This window comes from Podarcis gaigeae (assembly GCF_964106915.1).
Source record: "Podarcis gaigeae genome assembly, chromosome: 4".
NCBI classification, from domain to species: domain Eukaryota; kingdom Metazoa; phylum Chordata; class Lepidosauria; order Squamata; family Lacertidae; genus Podarcis; species Podarcis gaigeae.
Genome location: NC_139677.1, coordinates 80,036,005 through 80,062,534, shown reverse-complemented (window position 1 = coordinate 80,062,534; position 26,530 = coordinate 80,036,005). Strand labels below are relative to the sequence as shown.

The 26,530-nt window shown below is 43.9% G+C and overlaps 3 protein-coding genes across 10 annotated transcripts in view; 2 read left to right on the top strand and 1 right to left on the bottom strand.

Moving 5' to 3' along the window:
* Positions 1-26,530, top strand: part of LOC310843240 (cilia- and flagella-associated protein 337-like) — a 1,288,916-nt gene that overhangs the window by 594,694 nt on the left and 667,692 nt on the right. The window lies entirely within an intron of this gene.
* On the top strand, positions 574-25,379 carry KL (klotho; the record flags this gene model as incomplete). 6 transcript variants are annotated; one of them, XR_014563567.1, is made up of 6 exons in its annotated part: positions 574-2,133; positions 8,533-9,043; positions 11,440-11,708; positions 12,616-13,723; positions 22,365-22,430; positions 25,274-25,379. XR_014563567.1 is itself a non-coding variant. In XM_083736282.1 (5 exons), the coding sequence occupies exons 1-5, from the start codon at positions 1,381-1,383 to the stop codon at positions 25,309-25,311; spliced, it is 2,676 nt and encodes an 891-aa protein (XP_083592408.1). In that variant the 5' UTR covers positions 574-1,380. The 6 variants fall into 6 exon arrangements, 4 of the variants coding, with proteins under 4 accessions (XP_083592408.1, XP_083592409.1, XP_083592407.1 ...); XR_014563568.1 differs by having other exon boundaries at positions 25,277-25,295; XM_083736282.1 differs by lacking the exon at positions 22,365-22,430 and having other exon boundaries at positions 25,277-25,311.
* STARD13 (StAR related lipid transfer domain containing 13) overlaps positions 23,101-26,530 on the bottom strand; it is a 231,072-nt gene continuing 227,642 nt past the window's right edge. For all 3 annotated transcript variants that reach the window (XR_014563562.1, XR_014563563.1, XR_014563564.1), the window contains exon 15: positions 23,101-25,425. The gene's annotated coding sequence lies outside the window, so the exon portion shown is untranslated. The remainder of the gene's footprint in view (positions 25,426-26,530) is intronic.

Here is a 26,530-nt window from a genome sequence, read left to right as displayed (position 1 = left end):
GCCTCCCTGCCACATGCAGGTTATTTTTAAAAGTCTCACCTTGCATTCAGATTTTAAATATGCAACTTTATACCTTTTTTAAAATAAAAAAACCCTGGTCTCTTTAAATGATGTTAAGTGCAGAGTACTGTATCCTGTCCTTTACAAGACTCCAATGTATTACACCTATTCATCCAATTAAGAGGGATGATTAAATAATTACATTAAATAAGCAGTGCATTTTCTCCCTTGAAGATTTGTGAAGTGTTTCTAATTGAATAGTTGCTTTCCTTCTTCCCTGTATGCAAATGTTGTCATCTTCAGAAAGCAAAATGGAAAAAATTGTTTTAAAGTAGTTGCAACATATATATTCAATATATTGTATTGCAATGTGCAATATATTGTATTGCAATGTGCAATGCAGTTTGAATACAGAAAGGCTTGTTTCCATTCTTCCCAGTTTTCTGGAGAGAGAGGAAAGAAAGATAACAACTGCTTGGCACTGTTCAACACATGATACGCGCTTACCTTGAAAGCTTGTTCAGAACCTGTGAGCACAAAATTAACCACCATATGCAAGATCACACCCCAATATGTCATGCTCAATAATCCTGAATAAGGAGGACTATTCTCCAGTTCTATACTTGCTGATTGAAACAGGATCTCCCCTTCACCCTTCCTTTGCAACCAAGAGCAGAAATGAAAGACACTACACACCGCAGTCTTTCAAATGCTTTAACGTGATTTGTGACTATTGGCAAGGTGAGAAAATAAAATCACGGCGTAGCAAAGCGTTCAGGGAATCTCGAATTTGAAGCCAGTTCAGCCAAGTCCGAGCTGATGCCGGAGGAAGAAGGGGAAACAAGATCCAACTCCCTGAATGGATGGTGATCGCTGGACCCGCCCCCCCTCCTTTTAGGCGTCAAAGTTTATCACTGAACAATGCAGAAGCAGCAAGGAGATTGAAAAAGGAGCCGTCAAAAGCAAGGTCAGGTGCAGGGAGCCGAAGTCTCACCAAGAAGAAAGAAAACATTGTTTGAGGCGCGCGAAGGTAATGACGCATTTCCATCTCCCACTTTTGACACCTCCCGACAGGACGGGGGATGAAAGACCCAACGCGGATGCCTCTCTTCCTAGAGACGTGCCTAAGGCACCACCCGCGCCCACCGACGTGGCGCGGGTAGGTGGAGGCGCAGAGCCCCGTCGTCGTCTCCCTTCGGTGCAAACCGGTTGACCTCCCCCCTCCTTCCCGCCGCCACCCCCCGCGGTAATGATTAACAGCCCCGCGGGGAGGGCGAAGCGAGGGGATAAAGGGGGCTTGGCTGGAGAAAGGGGACAGACAACTGCAGCCGGTCCCGCGCCCGCTTCTCGCCGTCGTCGACGTCCGTTTCGGCCTCCCCCATGACTCGCGCCGCGACGCCAGGGCTGCTGCTGCTCCTCCTGGCCTGGGTGCTGCTATTGTGCCGCCCGCTGGCCGGGCACCCCGGGCAGGGAGAGGCCACTTGGTCTCGCTTCGCCCGCCTGCCCTTCGAGGATGAGCTCTTCCTGGACGACACGTTCCCCGACGGCTTCCTGTGGGGGGCGGGCAGCGCGGCGTACCAGGTGGAAGGCGCCTGGAGCCAAGACGGCAAGGGGCCCTCGGTGTGGGACGCCTTCGCGCAGCGCCTCCCCCGGGCCGCCGCCGAGCCGAAGGCGCCGTCGGGGGACGTGGCCAGCGACAGCTACAACCGCGTCGAGCGCGACCTGGAAGCGCTGAGCCTCCTGGGGGTGTCGCACTACCGCTTCTCGCTGCCCTGGGCGCGCCTGCTCCCCAACGGCACGGCGCCCGCCAGCCCCGCCGCCCTGGAGCATTACGCGCGCTTCCTGGCCGGCCTGAGGCAGCGCGGCGTCGAGCCCGTGGTCACCCTCTACCACTGGGATCTGCCCCAGCGCCTTCAGGAGCTCTATGGCGGCTGGCAGAGCCCGGCTCTGGTCGGCTTGTTCCGGGACTACGCCGAGCTCTGCTTCAGGCACTTCGGCGAGCACGTGCGCTTCTGGCTCACCATGGACAACCCTTACCTCGTGGCTTGGCAGGGCTACGCCACGGGCAAGCTGGCCCCAGGCGTGCGGGGAGGGCGGGAGGTGGGCTACCGGGTGGCTCACCACCTCCTCCAGGTAAGGACGCCCAAGGAGAACATGGCTCAGCCGAGGTTCTCCATGAGTTTTGGCCACGGGGAGAGGGACGTCAGAGAATCATATAGAGTTGGAAGGGACCTCCCCCCTAAAGGTCATCTAAGCCCCCTGCAACGCAGGAATCTCAACTTAAGCATCCATGGGGGATGCCTATCCCACGTTTGCTTTAAAGCCTCCAGTGAAGGCACATAACTGAGGAAAGGCGCCAAGGGAGAGTGGGGGCTTTCTTCAGTCACCTCCACATGTGATCTTTTCCGAGGCAAATGAATGACTGCTGCTGGCCCCTATTAAGTTAAGAACAGGGGTAGGGAACCGGTGGCCCTCCAGTTCAATGTTGCTGGGCCACAGGCTGAGCTGTAGTTGCCTCATCCCTGGTGTAGATTTAAAACAGCCTTCCCAAACCTGGTGCCCTCCAGATGTTTTGGGCTATAACTCCCCAACCAGCCTGGGAATTGTAGGCCAAAACACCTGTGGGTTATTTTTAGTATATGTGCTGCCGAAGCGAGCACAACACCTGTGGGTTATAAGGTTAGGGAAGGCTGATTTAGAGCAAGGGCAGTGCAATCCTAGGCCTGTTTACTTGGAAGCAAGTTCCAGTGTATTCCATGAGTCAGTGTGCATAAAGGAGTGCAGCCTAAGATTTGCTACAAGCAGCAGACAAGAGTGAGCAAGGCCCAATTTATCAACACTTAGCACCTATGGAAATATAAAAAGTAGGATTCACCCACTGCCCTCCAGTCACCCAAATATTGGAAAAACACAAAGGAGGAAAATGGTCAAGTAAGTACATCTGGCTCTTGAAGATGATCTTCAAGCCTGTTCCAATCCTGCTGTTCTATGAGACTATAACCTTCCCAAATATTAAAGCTCTATAGAAAACAATGGGATTTTTAACATTTCAGAATGCTAGAATTTTTTCGTATAGAACAAACACCTCAACTTCTCCAGCATGTACAGGACAGCTTGTTTGCTTGTCTTATCACGACCTATTTAACTAGACTTATCCATTGCCCTTCAGGCACCTCTGGCCAAACACACCTTGCTAACTCCTAAATCACTCACTACTTGTGGCAAATCATAATTGGAACAATCCCAGTTTATTACAGAGCCAAACTTGCTAGGAGTGTATTATTGGTATAAGAGGTTGAACTAGAATGTTTTTATTGTCAATTGCGTTAATCTCCCATCCTTACTCCAAGGAGCTTAGTGTGGCATATCCCTGCCATTCCCCCTATTTTACTATCACAACAACCCTGTGAGGTAGGTTAGGCTAAGAGAGGAAGACTGGCCCCATGTCACACAGTGAGTTTCGTGGCTGAGTGAATATTTGAACTCTGGGCTTCCCAGTTCTAGTTATAAACATTCTCTTGTCCGCACTGGCTCTATGATTTTAGAGTTACAATATTTAAATGCTTACAATTGCCTGTGAAGGTGAAAAGTGAGGAAGAGCAAATTCTCCCCACTAAAGCAGCAAGAGCAAAAATAAACGTGTAGGCTTGAGGAAGAATAGTAATGTCAGTCGGTTGCAGATCTTTGCAGTATCCTAAAGAAGTGCAGTACAATGTGATGCATATTTATTCAGATGTAAGTTCTATGTTGGATGAGACTTGCTTTCTAGTAAGTGTATTTAGGACTGCAGCCTAATTTATTGTGTCATGAGATTCTGTAGGTGACAGTGCGGTTTATCAAAGGCATAGTTAATAAATATAAACATGGATAAAATTTCATTTCATCCAATATTGCAAGGTGAGATGAAAAGACAAACACACATATCTGAAAGCAGCAGTACAATACATTACTAGTAGCATTTATTCTGTTTGAAAATGAACAAGCAGGAGAACCCACATGAATTGATTATTATATTAACCATGACCAATTCACAAAAGGAAGATATTATAGTGATAAATGAATGTGTTACAAATACCAAGCCAAGTGCAGTAAAATATGGCCACAGTCACAGTCACAGAATATACATCATCTTAACAGAGACATGAACATTGAAAATAATGTAGTTATTACCGGATGCACAAAAAGCAATCCAGTAGTCCAAATGTAAATTTCACACTCAAGAGATCCATCACTTAGCTAAGCGTTTTTTAATTTAGTGGGACTTTCTCTTAAACAAATATGTACTGGATCACAGCCATCTATCCCACCCTTCTCCATCTCTACTCAGAAGTAGATCCTAATTTGTTCAGTGGGGCTTAGTCACAGGAAAGTGCGCATTTGATTGCACCCTTACAGCACAGTCCTGTCTGTGTCTACTCAGAAGTTCAATAGGACTTACTCAGGTTAGTGTATATAGGATTACAATGCCTTAGTTTTAAAGACCTGCAGTATTTCTCTATACGATTTAAGGTGAACAAGTTCTTGTATGTGGACTGGGATCAGGGCCAAGAGCACTTTCCCAATCAACATCCCTGCTGGCATCAGAGGTTGGCCTGGCAGTGATCTAAGCTCCTGTGGCACTGAGTTGCTCGTGATACATACCGTATTAAAAGCTGTGCTTGCAGCATCCAAGTCAGATGTGAGTAATTTCTATCAGCATGTCTACCAAAATTAGCACAGTGTGACAGCTTTGAGCACTAGATCATAAGCTTTGTGGTAGATGGGATGCGATGCAATAATGATGTTGTGGCACATGCTGCTTTGTTAAGCAAAATTGAGAGGTGCCTGTTGCTTAGGGTTAGGCACAGAGAAGAATTTTGGATATATATATTTTAAGAGGAAAACTATGTTGGAAATCTTTGGTCTATTATAAGCCAAGTCCACTGCCTCTGAATTGCACCTCAGACTGTAATCCCTCTGTGCCAGCCCTTTTAGTTTTCCTTCTCCATTGCTTCCCCAAAATTTGCAAGCTTAGTACTGTAGCCCATATATGCATACAAAAAGTCCCAGGTATAATACCACACATCTCCAGAAAGGGCTGGGAAAGATCTCGGGAAAGTTGTGGCTAGATAGAGGTCTAACTTTCTAGAATGCTGCTTCCTATGATTCCAAGGAGGAAAAACAGCAGCATGTACCACAGTTTTCGGAATAAAGTTGAGAACTGTTTCAAAGATACCGTATTTTTCGCCCTATAGGACGCACTTTTTCCCCTTCAAAAATGAAGGGGAAATGTGTGTGCGTCCTGTGGGGCGAATGCAGGCTTTCGCTGAAGCCTGGAGAGCGAGAGGCATCGGTGCGCACCGACCCCTCTTGCTCTCCAGGCTTCAGGAAGCTATCCGCAAGCCTCCCGCGCCTGGTGGGAGGTCCTGCCGGGCACGTGAGGCTTGGGGCGGCAGCCTGCATCCCGAAGCACGGGGCGCCCTCCAGAAGACGCCCCGTGCTTCGGGAAGGTGTCCGCAAGCCTCCTGCGCCCGGCAGGACCTCCAGATGTCCGCAAGCCTTGCGCGCCGGGTGGGAGGTCCTGCCGGGCTCGTAAGGCTTGCAGGCAGCAGCCTGTTCTGGGGGCTGGGGTCGGGGGGAACCTCGGGCTTCCCCCGCGCCAGCCCCGCGCCTGGGGGGAAAATAATTTTTTTTTCTTTATTCCCCCCCCCCAAAAAAAAAACTAGGTGCGTCTTATGGGGCGGTGCATCCTATGGGGCGAAAAATACGGTACTTCACTATGCAGTAAGCGCTTGGAGCCTGAATTACTGATTCTGGAAGTATAGCTTTAAAAATTCTTCCCAACTCAGTAATAATAAGATTCCCAGAATTTCCATAATAAAGGAACCTGTGGCTCTTCAGATGTTGGGCTGTCTTTCTCATCCCTGACAAGTGGTGATGCTTGCTGGAGCTGATGGCCCATAGAGTCAAACAGCACCTGAATGGCCATAGGTTACCCATCGTTGCTGTAAACAATGCATGTCCAAAAGCCTTCCTTGCAAAACACTGGAAGTGCAGGAAGAGCCCATGAATCCCATGCGTTATTTCAGCTGCTGCTGTCCCTCCTCTGTGAAACTTGTTAGTTTGGGAAATATGCCAAGTGGAGAGAGAGTCTACCACAGACAAAATAATCTGTTGCCTTTTAAAAGTATTGAAATGTCATGTTTTAAAGGTAAATTCAAATTTTAAAAAATAATAATCTGGGAAGAAGAATTCCTTCCAGTAGCACCAACGAAGTTAGTTCTTGGTATGAGCTATCGTGTGCATGCACACTTCTTCAGATACAGCTCATACCAAGAACTAACTTAGTTGGTCTTTAAGGTGCTACTGGAAGGAATTTTGTTTTGTTTTGACTATGGCAGACCAACACGGCTACTTATCTGTAACTGGGAAGAAGATTCATTTTGACTACAGCTATTTTTGCCATCCGTGACAAATAATGGAAAGGCACATTTTTCAGATATTTTGCCACTTCCTTTAGCAGTTTTTCATGATTTTCTTGAACTGCTGGTGAAAGATTGGTTTGTAGATATATCCCCAAATATCTAACAGAAATGCTTACTGCTGATTACCAGTATCTTCCACAAGATTAAAATTGGAACTAATCTGATTTTAAAGATTTTTTTTAAAGACAGAAATTAAACTAATTTAGTTAGGACACTGATTCCTTTGGCTATATCAGTGAAAACGTAGCACCACCTGCATATAGATAAATCTGTCCTGTGTGTCTGACCTAAACCCTTAAATTTTGTTCCATGCCCTCACTGTAATTGCTGCGGTTGCTACTGCGAATAAGATGGGGACTGCCATGTCCTTTATGTTAGAGATAATTCTGAAGTCTTCACATTAACTATAATAACTCTTGTTGAAGAAACCATCTAAATAGTTTGAATCCAACCCAAAAACTGATCCTCTCTTCTGTGCTTCATTCTATGCTTTCCGCATAGTGGTGCCAAGGTTTATCTGAGATTCCACCCCCTTTCAGATATAGGCATAACAAAGCATTTAAGTACTGCTGTTTGCCAGAAATTGAGGATGCACTTAATGATCCCTCATGAAATTTAGTTATCATTGTCTGTGGGACTTCCATCTCTAAGTGATATTTATTTCACCTGCCCACGCAGTTCTCATGAACTGAGCTTTGTGAAGACATGTTTTCTCACGCACGGTTTTCCCCTCTGCAACTGGTGAAATGGTTCCAAGTGTGCCACATGTTCCATTATGTGAAAATATAGGTTCGCATGCCAGTGCTCTAAAACCTAGGGGCAAGTAAAGGGAAAGATAGAACATCTTTCTTGACCACATATATGGGGCTGTTGGGATTGTTCCAGAGCTGGTGTTAAGGGTCAGCATAGTCAAGCATCTGCTGAGGGACCACAACTCAGTGCAGGAGCAACTGGGGAAAGTCTCCTGGACCTGCTTCTCCTCCTCACCATTGCAAGCTGGTTGTTCAAGCACCTCTTCCTATTCTGGTCCAGAAAAAGGTGATAGTTGAGCAGTAGATGTCACTTCCTGTTTGCACATTAGCCGTCTCCCTTGCAAGCAAGCAAGGGGTAACATTAAGTAGGAGTAGCGCAGGGGAAATTGGTGATAATGATGAGGAGATAGACTCTCTGAAGGAAGGGAGCCATGGCTTTTCAGGCTGGTGAGAGACAGATTCCAAAAAGCACATTGCTACCAACAGGTTGTGAGTCTGAATGTGTTCATGCTAGTCAATTCATCCTTCTGAGTCAGAGCAGGATTATAAATGCCTAGTTGACTGGCTTGCCTTTTTGACTGGCTGTTTAAAGAATTGCTCATGGGGGACCAAATGAGGATGGTATACAAAAGTTGGTTCCTTGCTCCCTTTCATTTTGGCCACAAAATGAGCAATGCAAGCAAATTATGGGCATTGGACTAGTAAAATTGTTTGAACCACTAATTTTTGTGGACCTATTTGCTCCAGAAGTACTTCGTCCAGTTCTAGCCACTGCAGTTTAGGAAATATGTTGACAAATTGGAACATGTCCAGAGGAAAGTGGCAAAGTTTGTCTTGACTTACTGTTATCGTTTGTTATGAGAGAAACAAGCCACAAGCGCTGGTTCACATGTGCCAGCCTCTGCATGGGAAAGGAAAGAGCACTGCAGGGACTTTAGGGTAGCATACACCAGTATGCTGCACATTCTCTTTAAATCATAGCTTAATTTAAACTCTGGTTTAGCATTATGTTTCCCTTCCCATGAGATATTAGAATCAGAGCGAACAGTTCTGTCCCAAAGGGCAGAGTGGTATTGCTAGCTGTGAGGCTAATTTTCCTTAATTTTAAGTTGAAGGAAGCTAGCTGATTTTATAAGATTTGCTCTCTTATAAATGTTGCACTGTGCTTTGATTGAACGGAGGCCCTAAAGCCACCAAGAGACTTATTGCCATCTAGTTGGTAACACAGATATCTGTTAAGACTGAATACATAATTTCATAAAACAGCAAAAATGAGTAAAATAAAAATGGTTCACTGGGGACTTTCTTTCCCATAGGCTCATGCCAAAGTGTGGCATCTTTACAACGATCATTTTCGTCCTGCACAAAGAGGTAAAGTGTCAATTGCCTTAGGCTCTCACTGGATAAGACCTTTACATATGACTGAAAACAGTATTCACGAATGCCAGAAATCTCTTGACTTTGTGCTGGGTTGGTTTGCTAAACCTATATTTATTGATGGAGACTATCCCCAGAGCATGAAGAGTAATCTTTCCTCTGTGCTGCCTGAGTTCACCGAAGCAGAGAAGAAGTTTGTCAGAGGGACAGCCGATTTCTTTGCTCTTTCGTTTGGGGCCACGTTGAGTTTCCATCTCGTGGATACTGGCATGTTATTCCGCCAGCTGGAATCGCTAAGCCTAAGGCCTCTGCTTTACTGGATAAGCAGTGAATATAACAAACCAGAGATCTTCGTTGTGGAGAACAGCTGGTACGTTTCTGGTAACACTAAGACCGATGACTCCAAGTACACGAATTATCTTAAAAATTTCATTATGGACACTCTGAAAGGTAGGCTTGTAGATGGTATTCTTGTCACCATTATTATCCTGGCACAAGTTAAGGGAAACATTATCCTCACATTCATTAAATAAGTTCTGCAGAGGCTAAAACCCAGCGAGTCTTTAAACATTTATCCAGGTGTTCATTACAGAGTGAGGTTCCAAAAGAACGGGATTTGCTTGCCTCTGCGGTTGCCAAGTGCTTTCCAACAAGTTTGGATAATGTTTCTTTGGTTACAGCAAAAAGTTAAGCTGGTTGCTTAATATAACTTCATGATATTTGTACTCTTGGCTATGAGGCTTGCAGGAGAATCAGGCAGGAGATACCCAATGATTAGTTTTAATGCGTCAGATAGCTGAGTAAATATTTGCTAGATAAGAATATATACCAAATCTCTCTCTCTCTCTTTCTCTTTCTCTGGTGTGTGTGTGCATATATAATTTCTGTAACTCCTTAAGAGTCTCTTCTCAGGCTGCAAGAATTCATTCTTCCTGTAATGAAGAAATGAAAATAACTGTTGGGAGTACTTATTCTGCTTTCACGGCTGATTTACAAAGCTGTGTCTCAGTTACATATGTCCTTATTTATATGAATATGGAAAGGGGCTTGAGTGTTGGAAAATGCATCAGATGGTAGATACAACTTCTCTTTTTAGCAACCAAGCAGCACATTCTGGCCCCCATGGAAAACGGGGTTTGCTTTATGCCTGTGTTGGTTTTTATTTTAAAACAACTTTGATGAAAGACGTAAAATAAGTGGCAAAACTTTTATCAGCTCAACTTTACATTCACTACAGAGTGTTGTCTTTATTGTTTGCAACACTTGCTAGTTACTTTGGGACGGTCATTATTTTGAAGTAGAGTAGTATTTTAATTAAGCATGTAAATAATTAAGTAAAAGTTCTGTCTTGCTTTTCTGCTTACCTTGAAAACCCTAAATATCTTAGGTCTAGGTCACCTGAGAGACTTTGTCCTCTCATACCATGCTGCCTGCTCTCTAAGATGCCTGGGAGAGGACAATTTCCATGTCCTGTGTGTGGCTGAGGCAAGGCTGTGCAGGATGAGAGAAGAGCCTTCTTGGTGGCTGCACCAATATTCTATAATGCCTCTGAATACCTTATATCAGTGCTTTTTTCTAAAAAAAATATATGTTTCGGGGTACTCTCATTTTGACTCAAGAAAATCACCATTTTATAGTTCAAATCGGGAAAAATAAATACAGCAAATGGACAGAAGTAGAAAGAACATGCATTACCTCATACTACACAGCTGACACATGAAACGCTTGCTTCCGTCCGAGACTCAGGAAACACAGGGAAAGGAAATGAGGTTGCCATTGAGGGTAGCAACAGAACTGACGATTCACCATGCTATTCAACGGACCACACTAGAGAAGAAACTAAAATTTTAATTTTTTAAAGTTTCTTCTCCCGTTAGATTCAGAAAATGTTTAGGGGTATGCATACCCCTACGTCCGCCCCAGAAAAAAGGACTGCCTTGTATTCTGATCTCCATTTCCCCTTCTTTCTTACTGTTCCCACTGACTGGTTAAACTTTCCTGTTCTTGAAGCATTTGCCTTGTCAGACATTATTGATAGATTGGGTAGAACCCCATTTCGGAATATTTTAATCTGTTGTGTCGGTTTTTGTGCTGTCATTTGATTTCTTTAGTGGGATTGTTTTGTTTTTAAACGTAAGCCACCCTTAGGTGATGCAAATGCACTGGAAGGACAGGGTTCAAGTTTCCGAAACAAATAAGTAATGCAATTTCAAAAAATACAACCACGCAAATGATTTATAAAAGCTTTTATATACCACTCTCTCATAAAACATCAGGGCAGTGTGCAGCAGTACAGAACCATCATTAAAATGACAGAGAAAATTGAGAAAATTTCAAACAACTGTATGAATAAGTCTTTAAGAGACACCTGAAAGTCAAAAGTAAGGGTACCTGCCCAATCTCTGCTGGAAGTGTTGTGCAGCATGGGACTTGATAGAGGCCAGTTGGGCTTCTGAGATGTGGGAACCAACTAAATTATATAAAACAATTAACAGTTTTTTTACACCAGTTTTGTAGAAGTCACAACGAGTGAAAATACATCCTTTTATGGAGGTACCTGCTCGTTTAAAAGTACTGTATTCAAAAGCTTCCAGGCATTGCATTTTCCATCAGAAAAAATACCATGGGACCAATTCAGGTGCCCTCTGGGATGTAGTGGAGGGATCCTTAGGCTATTTAGGCCATGTCTGCCTGGCAATATTAACACCATAGCTTGATAACCACTGAGCAGGATATGCAAGTAGTAGCATTTTTCTGAACCACAAACAAATCTGTTCAAGTGCAGTTGTTCAAATGTGTGCAGATGGGGAAGTGAGGTCATCTTATTTTTGTTGTTTTCTCCTCAGCTGTCAGGTATGATGGAGTTACTGTCATCGGGTACACGGCTTGGTCTCTCATGGATGGCTTTGAATGGCTCAGGGGCTACAGCGTTCGAAGGGGTCTGTTTTACGTTGACTTTCAAAGTCAGGATAAGAAACTGATGCTAAAGTCTTCAGGAATGTTTTACCAGAAGGTGATAGAGAACAATGGCTTCCGCCCAGTACCAGAAGACCAGCCCATAGAAGGGACTTTCCCCTGTGGTTTTGCTTGGGGGGTTACCGAAAGCTTTCTTCAGGTAAGTCAAATGAGAGAGCAAATCACTTCCTCCATTTTTCCTGTAGCACAGGTGGAATAATAATATTGTCTTTGTTTCGTTCCTAGACATGCGTTCTAATTGGGGCCATAGGGCCTTCCCTCTGACCAACATCACAGTTTGGGCATGTTTGGGTGCTATATTCCGGGCAGAACTCTCAGTGTGTGGGTGTCTGTGTGTACGCATCTTCCCCACTCTGTTGTGCCCCCCTGATTTAAAGCAGCCACCCCCACAGATTTGTTCTTTTCAGGGACAGATCAGGCAGAGGTGGTAAGGTAACACAATCAAATGAAAACATGTTGCAGCCTTGTTAATTCTTACTCCTTCCTTAGAGGTAGGCCGTACACACACGACTTCTGTGGGCTTTCCCAGCACATATCGGGTTCCAGTGAAGGGAGGGGGGGGGATTCATTGTTCCTCATACTGTGTGTCAATCAATTTTGATGTCTCGATATTTGTCCTTTGAGCTATTGAACAGTCTTCTATGACATTAGCATAGTAAATTAGAACAATGTCATTAAATATTAAGTTGGTTAAAATTAGCATGTCACTTATTTCTAAGCTGCATCTTTGCTGTGATTTATTTCGGTGTACTTTAGTGCACGGCAGACACATTTCCCATAAATCATTTGGACGTCACCTTAAAAGTATTCTGAGCTCCCTCTGTTTTTAAAACTGATTGGTTCCTGAAAGATTTATTGCATATCTAAATAATTTGTTGATTCAAACTTTAGATACTCCATAAAGCAGAGATAGCTAACATGGAGATCTCCAGATGTTGACTCTCAGGTCCCATCAGCCTAATTATTATTATTAGGTTACTTAACTTGTTTGCTTGTGAGTTTACACACTTTGGACAAATTGAATCTGCTTCTCCCTCTCTTTCCAGGTAGATACCACACGGTCCCAGTTCCTTGACCCTAATGTGTATGTTTGGGATGTCCATCATACAAAGAAGCTGATTAAAGTTGATGGAAGGGGTGCCCCAAATCGCAAGCCTCACTGTGTTGATCTTCCGGCCATCAGGCTCCAGATTTCTTTACTTCAGGAAATGCATGTCACACACTTCCATTTTTCGCTGGTGTGGCCTTTGATTCTCCCTCTAGGTAATGACTCTTACGTTAACCACACTCTCCTGTTTTACTATCAGTGTTTTGTCAGTGAATTACTCAGAGTCAATATAACTCCTGTCGTTGCTTTGTGGCAACCCATGGGTGAGAACCAAGGACTTCCTCTTCCTCTCGCTGAGCATGGAGGATGGGAGAACCGGCAGATCGTGGACGCTTTTGTTGAGTATGCCAGGTTCTGCTTTAAAAAACTTGGCCAGTATGTCAAATTTTGGATCACAATGAACGAGCCTAGCGATGACAACTTGACATACAAAGGAGCCCATAACCTGCTGAAGGCCCATGCCAAGGCATGGCGCCTGTACGACAAAACATTCAGGAAGACTCAGAAAGGTAAAATCTCAATCGCCTTCCATGCCATCTGGGTCGAGCCCTTTTCGAAAAACGATTACAGTGCAGCCAGACGAGTTTTGGAGTTTAAGATTGGCTGGCTTGCTGAGCCTATCTTTGGAAGTGGTGACTACCCAGATGTGATGAGGCAGTGGCTTCACCAGAAAAACAGCCTAGGCTCCCATTATTTACACTTGCCTTATTTCTCGGAGGCGGAAAGAAACCTAATACGTGGCTCGTTTGACTTTTTCGCCTTGAGCCACTACACCACGTCTCTCGTAAGCGCCATAAACGAAGACCCCGCCAATTACGACCACCTCCTTGAGGTCCAAAAGCAAAATGACATCACTTGGGTGAAGTCACCTGCCAGAACTCCAGTGGTGCCCTGGGGGTTACGCAAGCTCCTCGCATGGGTCAAGCATAAATATGGCGACATCCCAATCTACATCTTAGCCAGTGGAATTGATGACGGGCAGAAACCGGATCGAGACAAACTGAGAATATATTACATGGAGCGGTATATCAACGAAGCCTTGAAAGGTAAGAGTCCTGTGGAAATGCTTATGTTTCTCAAGAACAACGTTTCTTGGGGTGTTTTCTGGAATGCTGTGTGTGATATGTAATAGCAACTATCAGTGCTTTTTTGGGGGGGCACGGGTACGCATACCCCTAAACATTTTGTGAATCTTTGTACCTTTGTCCATTTACTGTATTTATTTCCCCCAATTTGAACTATAAAACGGTGATTTTCTTGAGTCAAAATGAGAGTACCCCTTTTTTAAAAAGAAAAAAAGCACTGGCAACTATTATGTGTATACCCTGCCTTTCCCCCTGACAGGGAAAATAAGAGAAGCTAAAATATAGGGGGTGAAATATTTGTAATAAACATTAACATAATTAAAACTGTGTGTGTAATAAAAACATACAGAGAATTACAATAGAAACAGCACCAGCCCTTTCATTAAAAGCAGTCAGTTCCAAAAAGTCTGTTGGAATAAGGAGGTCTTCACCTGCCAGCTGAAGGACAACAAGGAGGGAGCCAGTCTAACCTCTCTAGGGAGAGAGTTCCAAAGTCTGGGAGCAGGAACTATGCTTTGAAGATAACTGGAAATCCAGTTTTCAGCAACTGGATGAGGCTGTTGCCTCTTATAAGGGATGGACTAATTAATACATGTTGATACCCAGAGCACATGCATAGTACATTGTGTGTGACCCAAGGCAGTGTTTGGAACTCAGTGCCCTTCTGTCTGCTGTTGCTGAGAAAAAGATAGTTTCGTTTCGTTGCCATGAATAGCCACCGAAGGCTTTCCTACCCCTACCCCCTGTGAAATTAAGCTATCTTAATAGCAAAATAGGGACGCGGGTGGCGGCGTGGGTAAAACCTCAGCACCTAGGACTTGCCGATCGTATGGTCGGCGGTTCGAATCCCCGCGGCGGGGTGAGCTCCCGTCGTTCGGTCCCAGCTCCTGCCCACCTAGCAGTTCGAAAGCACCCATATGTGCAAGTAGATAAATAGGTAGCGCTTTCTAGCGGGAAGGTAAACGGCGTTTCCGTGTGCTATGCTGGTGCAGGCTCGCCAGAGCAGCTTCGTCACGCTGGCCACGTGACCCGGAAGTGTCTTCGGACAGCACTGCCTCCCGGCCTCTTAAGCGAGATGGGCGCGCAACCCCAGAGTCGGTCAAGACTGGCCCGTATGGGCAGGGGTACCTTTACCTTTAATAGCAAAATAATGAAGGGTAAGACGTGAGAGCCACTGTGCAGGGCCTGTTCCTTGTGATGAGATAGAGGCTGAAGGTATGTGAATTATTATTGCATTAACTAGATGGTAATGAAATATTTGTGCTGTGTTTTTCTTGGCGTTTCATCTGTTTGTAGTGGATTTTTAATTTCATGAATGTTTGTTTTATTTTGTTGTAAGCTGCTATGGGGTTCAGTTTTAGAGCCAAAAAAAAAAAAAAAAAGCAGGATCCATATGTTCTTATAAATAAACAAACTAATACTGCCATCACTGGGTATCGCAGTGTCAGTGGAGGGCAACGTTACATGCAGTTAAGGCCATTGTTCAGTGCCGTAGGGATTGTCGTAGCCTGCCAATAGCTTTTGGATGCAGAAAGTATCAGTTAAAAGGCTCTTAAATGCTGGAGATCTGCTCCCTGACATAGTAGTCAGTACTAGGCTCAACAGGACAATGACCCCTAAAATTATATACTACAGTCACATCAATAGCATACATTTAAAGCACTCGTGTGCCCCTTTAACTAGGAGAGCCAGTGTGGTGTAGTGGTTAGGAGCAGTAGTCTCGTAATCTGGGGAACGGGGTTCGCGTCTCCGCTCCTCCACATGCAGCTGCTGGGTGACCTTGGGCCAGTCACACTTCTCTGAAGTCTCTCAGCCCCACTCACCTCACAGAGTGTTTGTTGTGGGGGAGGAAGGGAAAGGAGAATGTTAGCCGCTTTGAGACTCCTTATCAGATCCAAACTCTTCTTCTTCTTCTATGGCCTCCCCCCAACCCCACCCCAAGAATTGGGGCTGGGAATTGTAGCTCTGTGAGGGGGCTCCTTTCAACTCTGAGCACCCCAACAAACTACAGCTTTTAGGATTGTTTGGGGGAAGCCATGACTCTCAAAGTTGAATGAGAGTGCCTTAAATGTATGTTGTGACTGCTATAGCCATAGACCAGGGGTGGAGAACCACTGGCATTCAGGCCAGGTCTGGCACACAGTGTCTTGGGATCCAACCCACAGTCTTCCTTCTGTTTGTTTGTGGCCATTAAGTTTACATGTGTGTTTCATTTGCACAAATGATACCCTTTTCTCTAAAACTTAATTGCCAAGCAGGCAAACTTAATTGTCAAGGAGGGAATAGCAGCTGGGAAGTAAAGGTGGGAGAGAGAGAAGGAGGGAGGGAGAAGGGGGAATGAGAAAAAAGAGAGAAAATTGGGGGCGGGGAGAAAGAAAGCTTATTTCAGGGAAAGAGGTGGAAGATGCAGTGGATAGGGTTTGCAAATCAGTGTCTGTGTGTGCAAATGAATGGGTTTTTCTGAGTGTAGATGTGTGTGTGTGTGTGTGTGAGAGAGAGAGAGAGAGAGAGAGAGAGAGAGAGAGAGAGACTACAGTGGTACCTCGGGTTACACACGCTTTAGGTTACATATGCTTCAGGTTACAGACTCCACTAACCCAGAAATAGTACCTCGGGTTGAGAACTTTGCTTCAGGATGAGAACAGAAATCATGCTCCGGTGGCAGCGGGAGGCCCCGTTAGCTAAAGTGGTTCTTCAGGGTAAGAACAGTTTCAGGTTAAGAATGGACCTCCGGAATGAATTAAGTACTTAACCCAAGGTACCACTGTAGTGGGCTCTGGAACCACCCAGATACTTTAAAGTGGAATTGGACTGTCATTTTTAAAGATCGAGATGCTTTATTTGTTGAAGGGAATGAATACCTAGAGTTTATATAACATATACTGGTATGGTGGTCTAGCGGTAAAACAAACACGGCACTAATTTGTTTTTCTTTGTCCCCTCTGTGTGTGTGCATTTTGTTTGTATGTGTGCTCTGTTTTGCAGCCTACACCTTGGATAATGTTAACCTCCGTGGCTATTTTGCCTATTCTTTCAGCGATAGGGGTGATCCTAGATCGTATGGACTCTATCGATATACAGTGAATCAGTATGAGCCCAAGTCTTCCATGATACATTATAGACAGATTATTGACAATTACACCTTTCCTGGCTTTGAAACCGGTGGCTTGCTCTGCCTCAAAGAGCTTATTCTGTGCCCAGAATGTGACTCGTTGCAACCCAGAAGATCTTTGCTTGCTTTCGTTTCTTTCATATTGTTTTCTTTCATTGTTACTGTATTTCTGATCACTCACTACTCCAAGAAGGTCAATAGAAGGCATGAATACGGCTTTCCTGCAGCTCATTGTCCTTCATATGCATTTCCTGGGGGAGCTCAGAAATAATTATACACCCGACTGTGATTATTGTTGCACCATTAAATCATTCATGCTGGCCAGTGTTGTGGAGCACTAAATGTGAAAATGGATTGTGCCCACGAAGCTTGTGTGACTCCTTTCTGTATTAGCACTTTAGGTTAGCAGGCTCCCTCCCCCCCCCCAGTTTGCTGGTGGTGTAGCACCCATCTCACTGCGGGGAGTCATAGTGAGTATAATGCTTCATAGTGAGGTCAATGCAGGCCTCATTGAACAGACTGAGTGTATTTTTCGTTGAGGATAGGGGATGTTCTAACATGAGTTTAATCATACCTGATATTTTGAAATTTAGCTTTTCTTCTCTGATGGTGAATTTCTAATTCCACCCCTGTTTCTTTTAGCTGAAGGACTAAAATTAGTCTGATGGAATGAGCATTTGATTCACTTAGACATACGTTGTATTTTGGGTAGATGTGAGTAGGGTTTGCATGCAACACTAAACCATGTTTTGGCATTTATGATAATGTACCCACCTCCCCCCCACACCTTACATCCCCCCTTTCCTCCAGCAATGAGAAGAGTGGCAGATTCCATTTCGAAACCCTAAACTGTGGTTTAGCTTAACTGCTGCTGGTTAAAACAATGGTTTAGCATTATGTCCAAACCAACATAGTGGATCATAAACATTTGATTGCTAAGGCCTTAGAATAAAATAATTTTTTTGTCCAGTCTAAGACTCCTAGGCTCTGGTCATACCAAGGATAGATTCAGCGACTGGTTTTGAGCAGTTTCACTCTTCATCTGAATAATGCTCCCACCTTTGAACATGGAGCTAGTTTTTAAAGATGGATTCTGATGGCAGGAAAATGGGACTCGTATCTGGAATCTGTTTATAGCTTCATGTTGATGTATGGCTATACCATTCCAAATTAATTTAAGGAGATGATACAAGAGCAAGAGTGAAAACAAGTAAATGCATTTTTTTTCTAGAAAGAGGAGAGTTTCGTAGCCAAAGCGGAATTGCTAAAGTGAGATGCGATTTTGATATTTTAGTGCCTTGATGTTGATTTATATGTATAAAAGGCAGCAGCTGATGCCATAATACTGCCTGTCCTTTGATTTGCTAGCATTATTGTCACACTAAGGGACTGTGGCCAGTCTGTGTTTTACTTTACTTGACCTGAAGGGATTGTGTTCTTGTAGGAAAGCAATGCAAATGGTTTCTGGTAGTTGGGGGTGGCTTCACTCAGTAAAGGTAAGTGACAGCCAGGAGGATTTAAAAGGTCGTAAGTTTTAGACAGTAAGAAAAGGTCAGTAACTGAGAATTGTTTTGGTATTTTCAAGCAACAAATGGGAGTTATACCCTGACCATTTTTGCCCTTGAATTGGGCAGCTATATTAAAGTAAGAAAAATGAAATAGCAGCCATAAATCTCATGGCACGAAGAAACTTTTTTCTTCTTCTAGAAACAGATCCAAATTACTGCTACCTTTTATATTTTCCAAGGAAATGCTTCTACTGTATCTCCCAGTACCCTTTTATGGACTTAGGCTTATTTTCACCTAGCATGTTCTAACCCAATTTAAGGCAGCTGTCCCGTAAGTGCATTTACTAGGGACAAAACCCGCTGAACACAATGGGGTTTACTTGCAAGTAAAGATGCCTGTGATTTTGCTGGAAGTGTTCGTATTCTGTCTGTCCGTGATCTCTCAGCATGCATGAGAGGGCATGCCTTCAGCCAAATTTTATTCAAAAGTACAAGGTTTGAAGCAAAAGGTTGTTTCCAGTGCTGTGCAAAAGGCATTTGACTGATGCAGTGAGATTTCCCTTTCCTCTCCCTCTGTGGCCCCCAAAATTTGTTCCAAAGGATCCTCCAGTTTTCTGAAGCAGACTGTGAAGATGCATGGGGAGCTGCAGGGGATAAGAGGAGGCAAAGACCCTTTGTGCATGTGGAACACCAGTGTTGGATACAACCCAACATCTTCATTACATTACAAGTTGACGTTCTCAGACTCTGCATATGGGATTCAGCACTGCATGCTTGAATTTTACTCTGCAGATCACCGCTACAGTTTTCTATTTGGCACATTGCGAGGCAGTGTTTTTCACTGTGCAATGAAGTGCTGATTGATCGGTAACACGAATAGTTGCGGTGTCCCTACAGTTTAACATTCTAGGGCTCGGAATGTGGGCCTGGGTGGAAACTGTACATTTAGATACACCCTAAAACCCTGATAACCATTCCAGGAAAGGAAAAAACGGTAAGGGAAGATGTGATTGCTAGACAGTGAAAGATGCATATTCCAATCGCTGCTGAGTTAGCCTAGCAACCACTTGGCATTTTCTCATCACCATAAGAAGGAACTAATTTGTGCATGTCCTCACAATCTCAATGAACACAGAGAGAGGCAGTGGTTTGCAAAGTTACTTCTAGACCCATGACGAAAAAGATGGACAGCCCTCTCATCTTGAGAAGGCATCTTGCGATCACAGGCTGAGAAAGAAACCATTTTGAGTGATGTGATTATTAACCAACAGATAAGCAAATATAAGATAATGTGACGAGATTTTATCTAGCTCAAACTGCCATCTATGTGTACATATCTTTTTGAGATTGCAAGGAACTTCCAGTGGGGCTAATACCTGTGCAGATTTCCATTGTACAGAGGATTTAGCTACATATGCAGAGCTCTTTGAAATAAAATAATCTATTTACTCAAATCTAATGCTCACCTTTTTTGGCCAAATTATGCTGTGGAAATTAAGGAGTGCATTAGATTCGATGGCACATTTACATTCGCCAGAAAATATTTTTTTGGGTTTTCAAGGTTCTGAAAATTGAGGTGCGCATTAGATTCGATGGCGCATTAGACTTGAGTAAATACAGTATAGCAATGGCTGATAACATGTAAACATTTTTATGTTGATTAGATACATGAAAAATAAGACATTTTATGCATCAAGATTCCAGGAGTTTGGGCTTGGGTCAGCTGTTTTTCTGAATGCTTCAGTGGAATAAGCCCGGATTGTGGCTCTCAGTGTGCCAGGAAACATTCAGCACACTGGGCTGAGGTGAGCTGGCAGTCAACATCAATTCAAAATACCTGGCCACCATGCAGAAATTCTTTCTCTCTAAAGCAGCTTAAGTTCATTTCAGCTCATTCAACAAAGTTTGTATGAATCAGCCTTTGATGATGATAATAATAAAAAGTTCAGAAACCACCATTTCATATGGTGCCTTAGCAGGCAAAATGTATGTGCTGCTTTCAACTAGTCAAAACAGCTTTTGAATAGGAAAAAAAGACAGCTCTGCCTTGCCACTTATTGCCCATATTAATGTGACCCAGTTCCCTGCCTGTTGCAAATAGCACATTTCTCCCCTATGTTTATTTGTAAATTATGAATTTGCACTTTTCTGTGAAGCGCACCCTATAGATATGTGTTAGATGGATGGAGAGTGCAAACAGATTTTATTTTTTATGAAGCACCGTGGATTATTTAATAAAATAAGTGGTATGTAAAGATTAATGGATTTTTTTTTCATATTGCAAATCTGCATGCAATGTAGGTGACTCTGTGCACTTTCAAAAACTATGTGATTTGTCAATAAATGTACATTGAATGCTATCTTCTGGAAAACTATTAATGTAACACTCAAAAGTATATTTTTATCCAGAATATTTTTGTGGAATTGATAGTTTTTATGGAATGTATGACAATAGATAAGTTAATTGCAAGTTAACAATTGTATGTTGTGTTTATTACCCTGTTTATAAATTGTGCTTTAACAGTTGCCTCTTTTACACAATCAGATTTATTTTCTTTGCACTGTTGCAGTTTGACCATCTTCTCTGGTTCAGCCAGGTGGTATTTCTAGATTTATAACCTTGGATATCTTGAAGTATCGGGTGCTTAAGATCAGTTGTGCCCAGTAGGCTAACCCTGGAATTCTTTGATCTGAGTGGGTTCTCAGGTGTAGGAAGCATATGATATCACTTTCTGAGGGTGGAGAGACCACTGATTTCAGAGACCCGATACTGGCCTCACTTTCCCCACCACCCCAGAAATATCCATGGATTTTGCCCCACAAATGTTATCATTGTTTGCTTCCCTCCCATTGAGACTGAAACTGAAAAAAAAATGAAAAGGAAGGAGGATTTCAAGGGTGCTACTTCTACCTTAGGGACGCAGGTGGCGCTGTGGGTTAAAGCCTCAGCGCCTAGGACTTGCCGATCGAAAGGTCGGCGGTTCGAATCCCTGCGGCGGGGTGCGCTCCCGCTGCTCGGTCCCAGCGCCTGCCAACCTAGCAGTTCGAAAGCACCTCCGGGTGCAAGTAGATAAATAGGGACCGCTTACCAGCGGGAAGGTAAACGGCGTTTCCGTGTGCGGCTCTGGCTCGCCAGATGCAGCTTTGTCACGCTGGCCACGTGACCCGGAAGTGTCTCCGGACAGCGCTGGCCCCTGGCCTCTTGAGTGAGATGGGCGCACAACCCCAGAGTCTGTCAAGACTGGCCCGTACGGGCAGGGGTACCTTTACCTTTACCTTACTTCTACCTTGCAGGGCTTTTGAAGGCCAGTTTTTTTAGTTATATTAAATTTAACAGCCATCCCTGACATTAGGCAGAGTGAGGCTGCTGCATCAGGTGATAGGTGCTGGAAAGTGGGGATTGATGGTGAGTGTTGGAGGACAGCTCTGTGTAGCATATAGCCTGCCCTGTATCCTGTAAGCTGCCCTGATGTGTGTTGGAGGAATTGGCCCATTAACAGTGTTGAGGTGAGATTCATTTGTTAGTCTGGTTGGCTTCTGTATGTGGAATGGTGGTGGTGGTGGTGGTGGGTTGTTCCTGTTTCATTTTGTCTTAGCCAGCAAAATATATTGAGACACCTCTATCTGGGACACCCTGTGGGTTAGATGTTTGAGTCTCACTCTGCACAGACTATCTCTTATTTCCCCACATCTCTGTAACATGAGACCAACTCTTGGTGGCATCCTGCAGATAGATGAATGTGAGGGACGGCTATGAGAAACACATTCTGGAACATGAACTTTGGCACAGACTACTTTACCCCATGCGGCCTTTAGGCTTGCCTTCAGCTATCCTATGAATGAATAATTGGAATTAATAGTTAACTAGAAAGTGAAGAAGATTTTTAGGTTTAAGGATGAAGGACAGTCTCCTGTGGTTTCTCTCCCCCCCTCTCCCCCCCCCTCATCTCAAACCTCCTGAAATGCTTCTGCTTCCCCCTAGCCACATGACTCCACCTATCAGAAACTCTTGCTGTCATTCCTAAAAACCCACAAATATTCATGTAAGGTAAGTTCTATCCATCTTCACCCCTGCAATGTGCCAGCCTCACTTTTACATCTTAAAGGCTGAACCTGAGAGATGTGCACAAGTTTAATGTTGTTAACCAGTAACATTTCTGCTGGTGCTGGAGGAGACTCTTGAGAGTCCAATGAACTGCAAGAAGATCAAACCTATCCATTCTTAAGGAAATCAGCCCTGAGTGCTCACTGGAAGGACAGATACTGAAGCTGAGGCACCAATACTTTGGCCACCTCATGAGAAGAGAAGACTCCCTGGAAAAGACCCTGATGTTGGGAAAGATTGAGGGCACAAGGAGAAGGGGACGACAGAGGACGAGATGGTTGGACAGTGTTCTCGAAGCTACCAGCATGAGTTTGACTAAACTGCGGGAGGCAGAAGTGCTTGGCATGCTCTGGTCCATGGGGTCATGAAGAGTTGGACCCAACTAAATGACTAAACAACCACAACAACAACATTTCTGCAGGGTATGTGACTGGATGTCACCTTTCACACAGTTCCTGAGGATGCTTTGTTATATTACTTTAATACCCTACCTCATTGGAAATATGGTACTGTTGATTTGCTCCTGGCTGATGCAAGAGATCTGTAGTTAGATGCTCCCAGGTATAAATTCAGTGCAAGTTTTTAAGGAGTGTGACACACATGAGCCTCAGGAATGTTACATGGCTTGCCTTGGTTTGGGCATCACTTTATTAGTTCTCTCCATTTCCAAAGTTCAGAGGTGAACACCAGTCTTTATTTAGCCAAAGCATCACCATCCACACATAAGAGGAAGGTATCAGTACACTCAAGAGAAACCCAATATTTGCAAGTACAGAAAATATTTAGGTGCAGGGGAGCCTAATGAGGAGATACCAAAACCTGCCCAGTACGGACTAAGCTGCTCATCCATGGAATGCTGATTGACACCCTTGGATTTTTTTGTGGGAAAACGGTCGGAGGGGGAATGGATTGGAGGATTCCTGGGGAAAAGCACACGAGACTGAGCAGGCGCATGCCACACTGGAACATTTTGTTACAAGTCCAGCTTGTTTAAGTTCCAGCATCAGCTGGAAATGCTATTTTCTATTTTGACAGGCAGACGTTCAGTGCCTCACAGAGAGGTGATTGGTCTGAAACCGCTGTTCTGTCAAGTGTGCACACGCATGCATGGGACACAGGAGCCCCACACTTTCAGCTCCTGTAGCTGCCGTCTCCTCTTTCCCAGCTTCATCATCCACTGAGAAGATTGGTGCATCTAATATGGCTTTGTAGCCTTTGGTTACTCATGAGCGAAGGAATTTCTGCATGAGTTTGTGGATAACTAGCTAGGAGCTTTGCAAGCTCCCTATTTTTAATCAAGAAACATGTATAAATTATGTGTTCCACACTCAACAGCCTGAGGGAAATGCTACCTCCGGAAGAACTAATATACGTTTGTAAAACTATGCCATCACAATCTTTTATGGAAACCTCTAAGGAGCTGGTTTCATTCTACGATGCATCAGTTTCAAATGGGCTTTGTTGTTCTCTGATTCTTGCCATGCCATTGTTCATACATTACGTCCCAGGTCTCACTAAAGGGCTTTTCACAGCTGTATATTTGACTCCCAGCATCTCCTTGCCATGGACTTGTACAAAATGCAGGTGTGAACTTCCTTTTCTGGTGGTGGTTTCTTTGGGTCGAAAACCACCAGGGTTGGGGCTGCTTGAGGCTTCCTTTCAACTGAAAGATGTGTGTGTGTGTACCATTGGAAAAAGGCAGCTGCCACAGGTGGCAGATGTTTCTGGGACATGGCAGGAAATGGTAGCACATTGCTGGAGTTGTCTGGTGCATGGCCTGCTGGGAACCCCTTCGCCTCACCTGCTGTTCTCAGCCTGCTGTACGGTAGAAGTTGCTGTCCCATCAGAAGTGTCGAGGTAAGATTTGACTGTCCGCCCAGCTGGTTTCAGTACATGAAAGAGGTGGGGTACCATCCTGTCCTTTGCCCTGACAGCAAAACATCTCAGGTCTGTCCTGACTGGGAGCCGGAAATGTTTGAATCCCCCCCCCCCCCCAGCCTTCCATGTGCCCAATGCTGCTCGGTGCCCCACACTGGGTGTTTTTTATATTGGGGAAAATCCCACAGCATCCCACTCCCCCAAGCTTCTGCATCTTAAACACACATAGATTCAGCAGGTGATGCTTTTCCTTGCTTGGAGATGCAGTGATGCAGAAGGACTGGCCTCTTAAAATTTCTGCTTCCCACGCCTCTTTTTTTTTTACAGCCAGCCTGAAAAAGAGTGGGGAATTCTAAGAGCCACACCACACATTGCTGGGACAGGGGATTTCTAGACTAGAGGTTTATAGATGTATCAGCAAGCAAAGGAGTCAAACTGAGCAGCACATATTGTTCTCTGAACCTTGTACAACCCTGGCTGCTTATAAGGTTACTCCTCCCCAACTTCTCTTGCCCGCCAGATGGAAGTTGTTCGTGTCCATGAGTGCAATTTGATATATTGAGAGGAAGATGAGTGCTTTGGGGAAATCAGTTAAATATAAGGTAAGTAGATGGGCTATTGATTATTATAAAGGTTTGTATCCAGACTTGTGGTGCTCAGTTTCACTCATGTTGCTTTGCTTGAAGGGGAGGCAGTTTCTCCTGCTCTCCTTTGAAAATTTGCTTTGGAGGGTTTGGGGTCTTCTGCAACAGCCTGGGAGGTGGTACCGCCTCCCTCCTTCCTTCAGTGAAAATCTTGGCTTGCTTGGATTCCCATTTGCAAATGGGAGGCGACGTCTGGGTCTAACTCTCTATAAAAACAAATGTAACAGCAGACACTGGTATATAACCATAACTTGGATATCTCAGCAGGTTTGGAGCCACTGCAGGAAAGGCACATCACTTGAAAAGTGATGCAGCTGATCAGATCAAAAACACTGCACAGCTTCACCAAGAATCCTGAGATTCAGAAGGCAGCAAGATTTGTAAGTAAAAGTGGGGCAGTCCCCTACAGAAGGAGCCTGTTGAGAAAAGTAAAAAATAAATAAATGTGGGGATGTTTTTAAATTACCTAGCACACTTAGAATAAAGTGGTAAAAATGGAAACTGTGCGAAGCTTGCGTCTTAAATAATTGGAGGAATATGGCAGGACTCTGGTGGTGTATGTTGACAACTCAAGCAGGGATGGGTGAATGTCATTTTTAGTTTCTTAGTTTTTTCCCCAGTCTTAAGTTTAGCTCTCCACTTTTCAATATCAGTTAGCAATTCTTTTTGAAAAAAGTCCTGATGAAAATTCATCAGCATATTTTTTTGGCGGATTTTCTTCTAACACACACATTTTTGTATGTCATTACATCTAATATAATGGATTGTTGTATGTTATTTTGACTAATACATACATTTACATTGCTACGAACTAGTAGACTGCCTTCTTTTTAGAAGGCAATGCAAAACTTTTCTGAACCGAAACCGCTTCAGAGGATCTCTGCAATCAATATTGCTTTTACTAGATGTAAAGCAAAGTTTATAAGTGATTTTATGGCATTGTTTGGATTCCACCCCTGCCCCTGAAAAAGAATAAAAACAAAACAAAACAGAAAATGAAATTTGTGGACACTGATCAGACAGTGAAGATGTAAATGTAATATAAAGATACATCAAATTAACAGTGATTCTTTTTTTACAGATAGCTGGGGTAGGAATGGAAAAACGAATCAGATAACATTTTAAGAAATACTATATAATAGCATGTTAACAAAAAGTAATACTGATGGTAAATCCAATCCTTCAGTATATGCCACTTTATTCAGCTCCATGTTATATATTTACAGGTTGTTTTTGACTGATAACAAGACGTGAGGTAAAAAAAATTTGAGGTATTAATATGAGTACATTAAAAAAAACCACACAATGGCCATATTGACTTAACAATGGCACTATAACACTTAATGAAAACATGGTAGTGTTCTTCTGATAGATAAGATTAATACTCATTTAAAAAAGAAAACATAGTATTTCACAGATACATGGTTGCTAGATGACGCAAGCATATCTACTTGACTTCTATCTCTAAACACGGGAACCAAATGGAATCGTAGCAAAAGTCTGAGGCAGTATCCAAGGCCC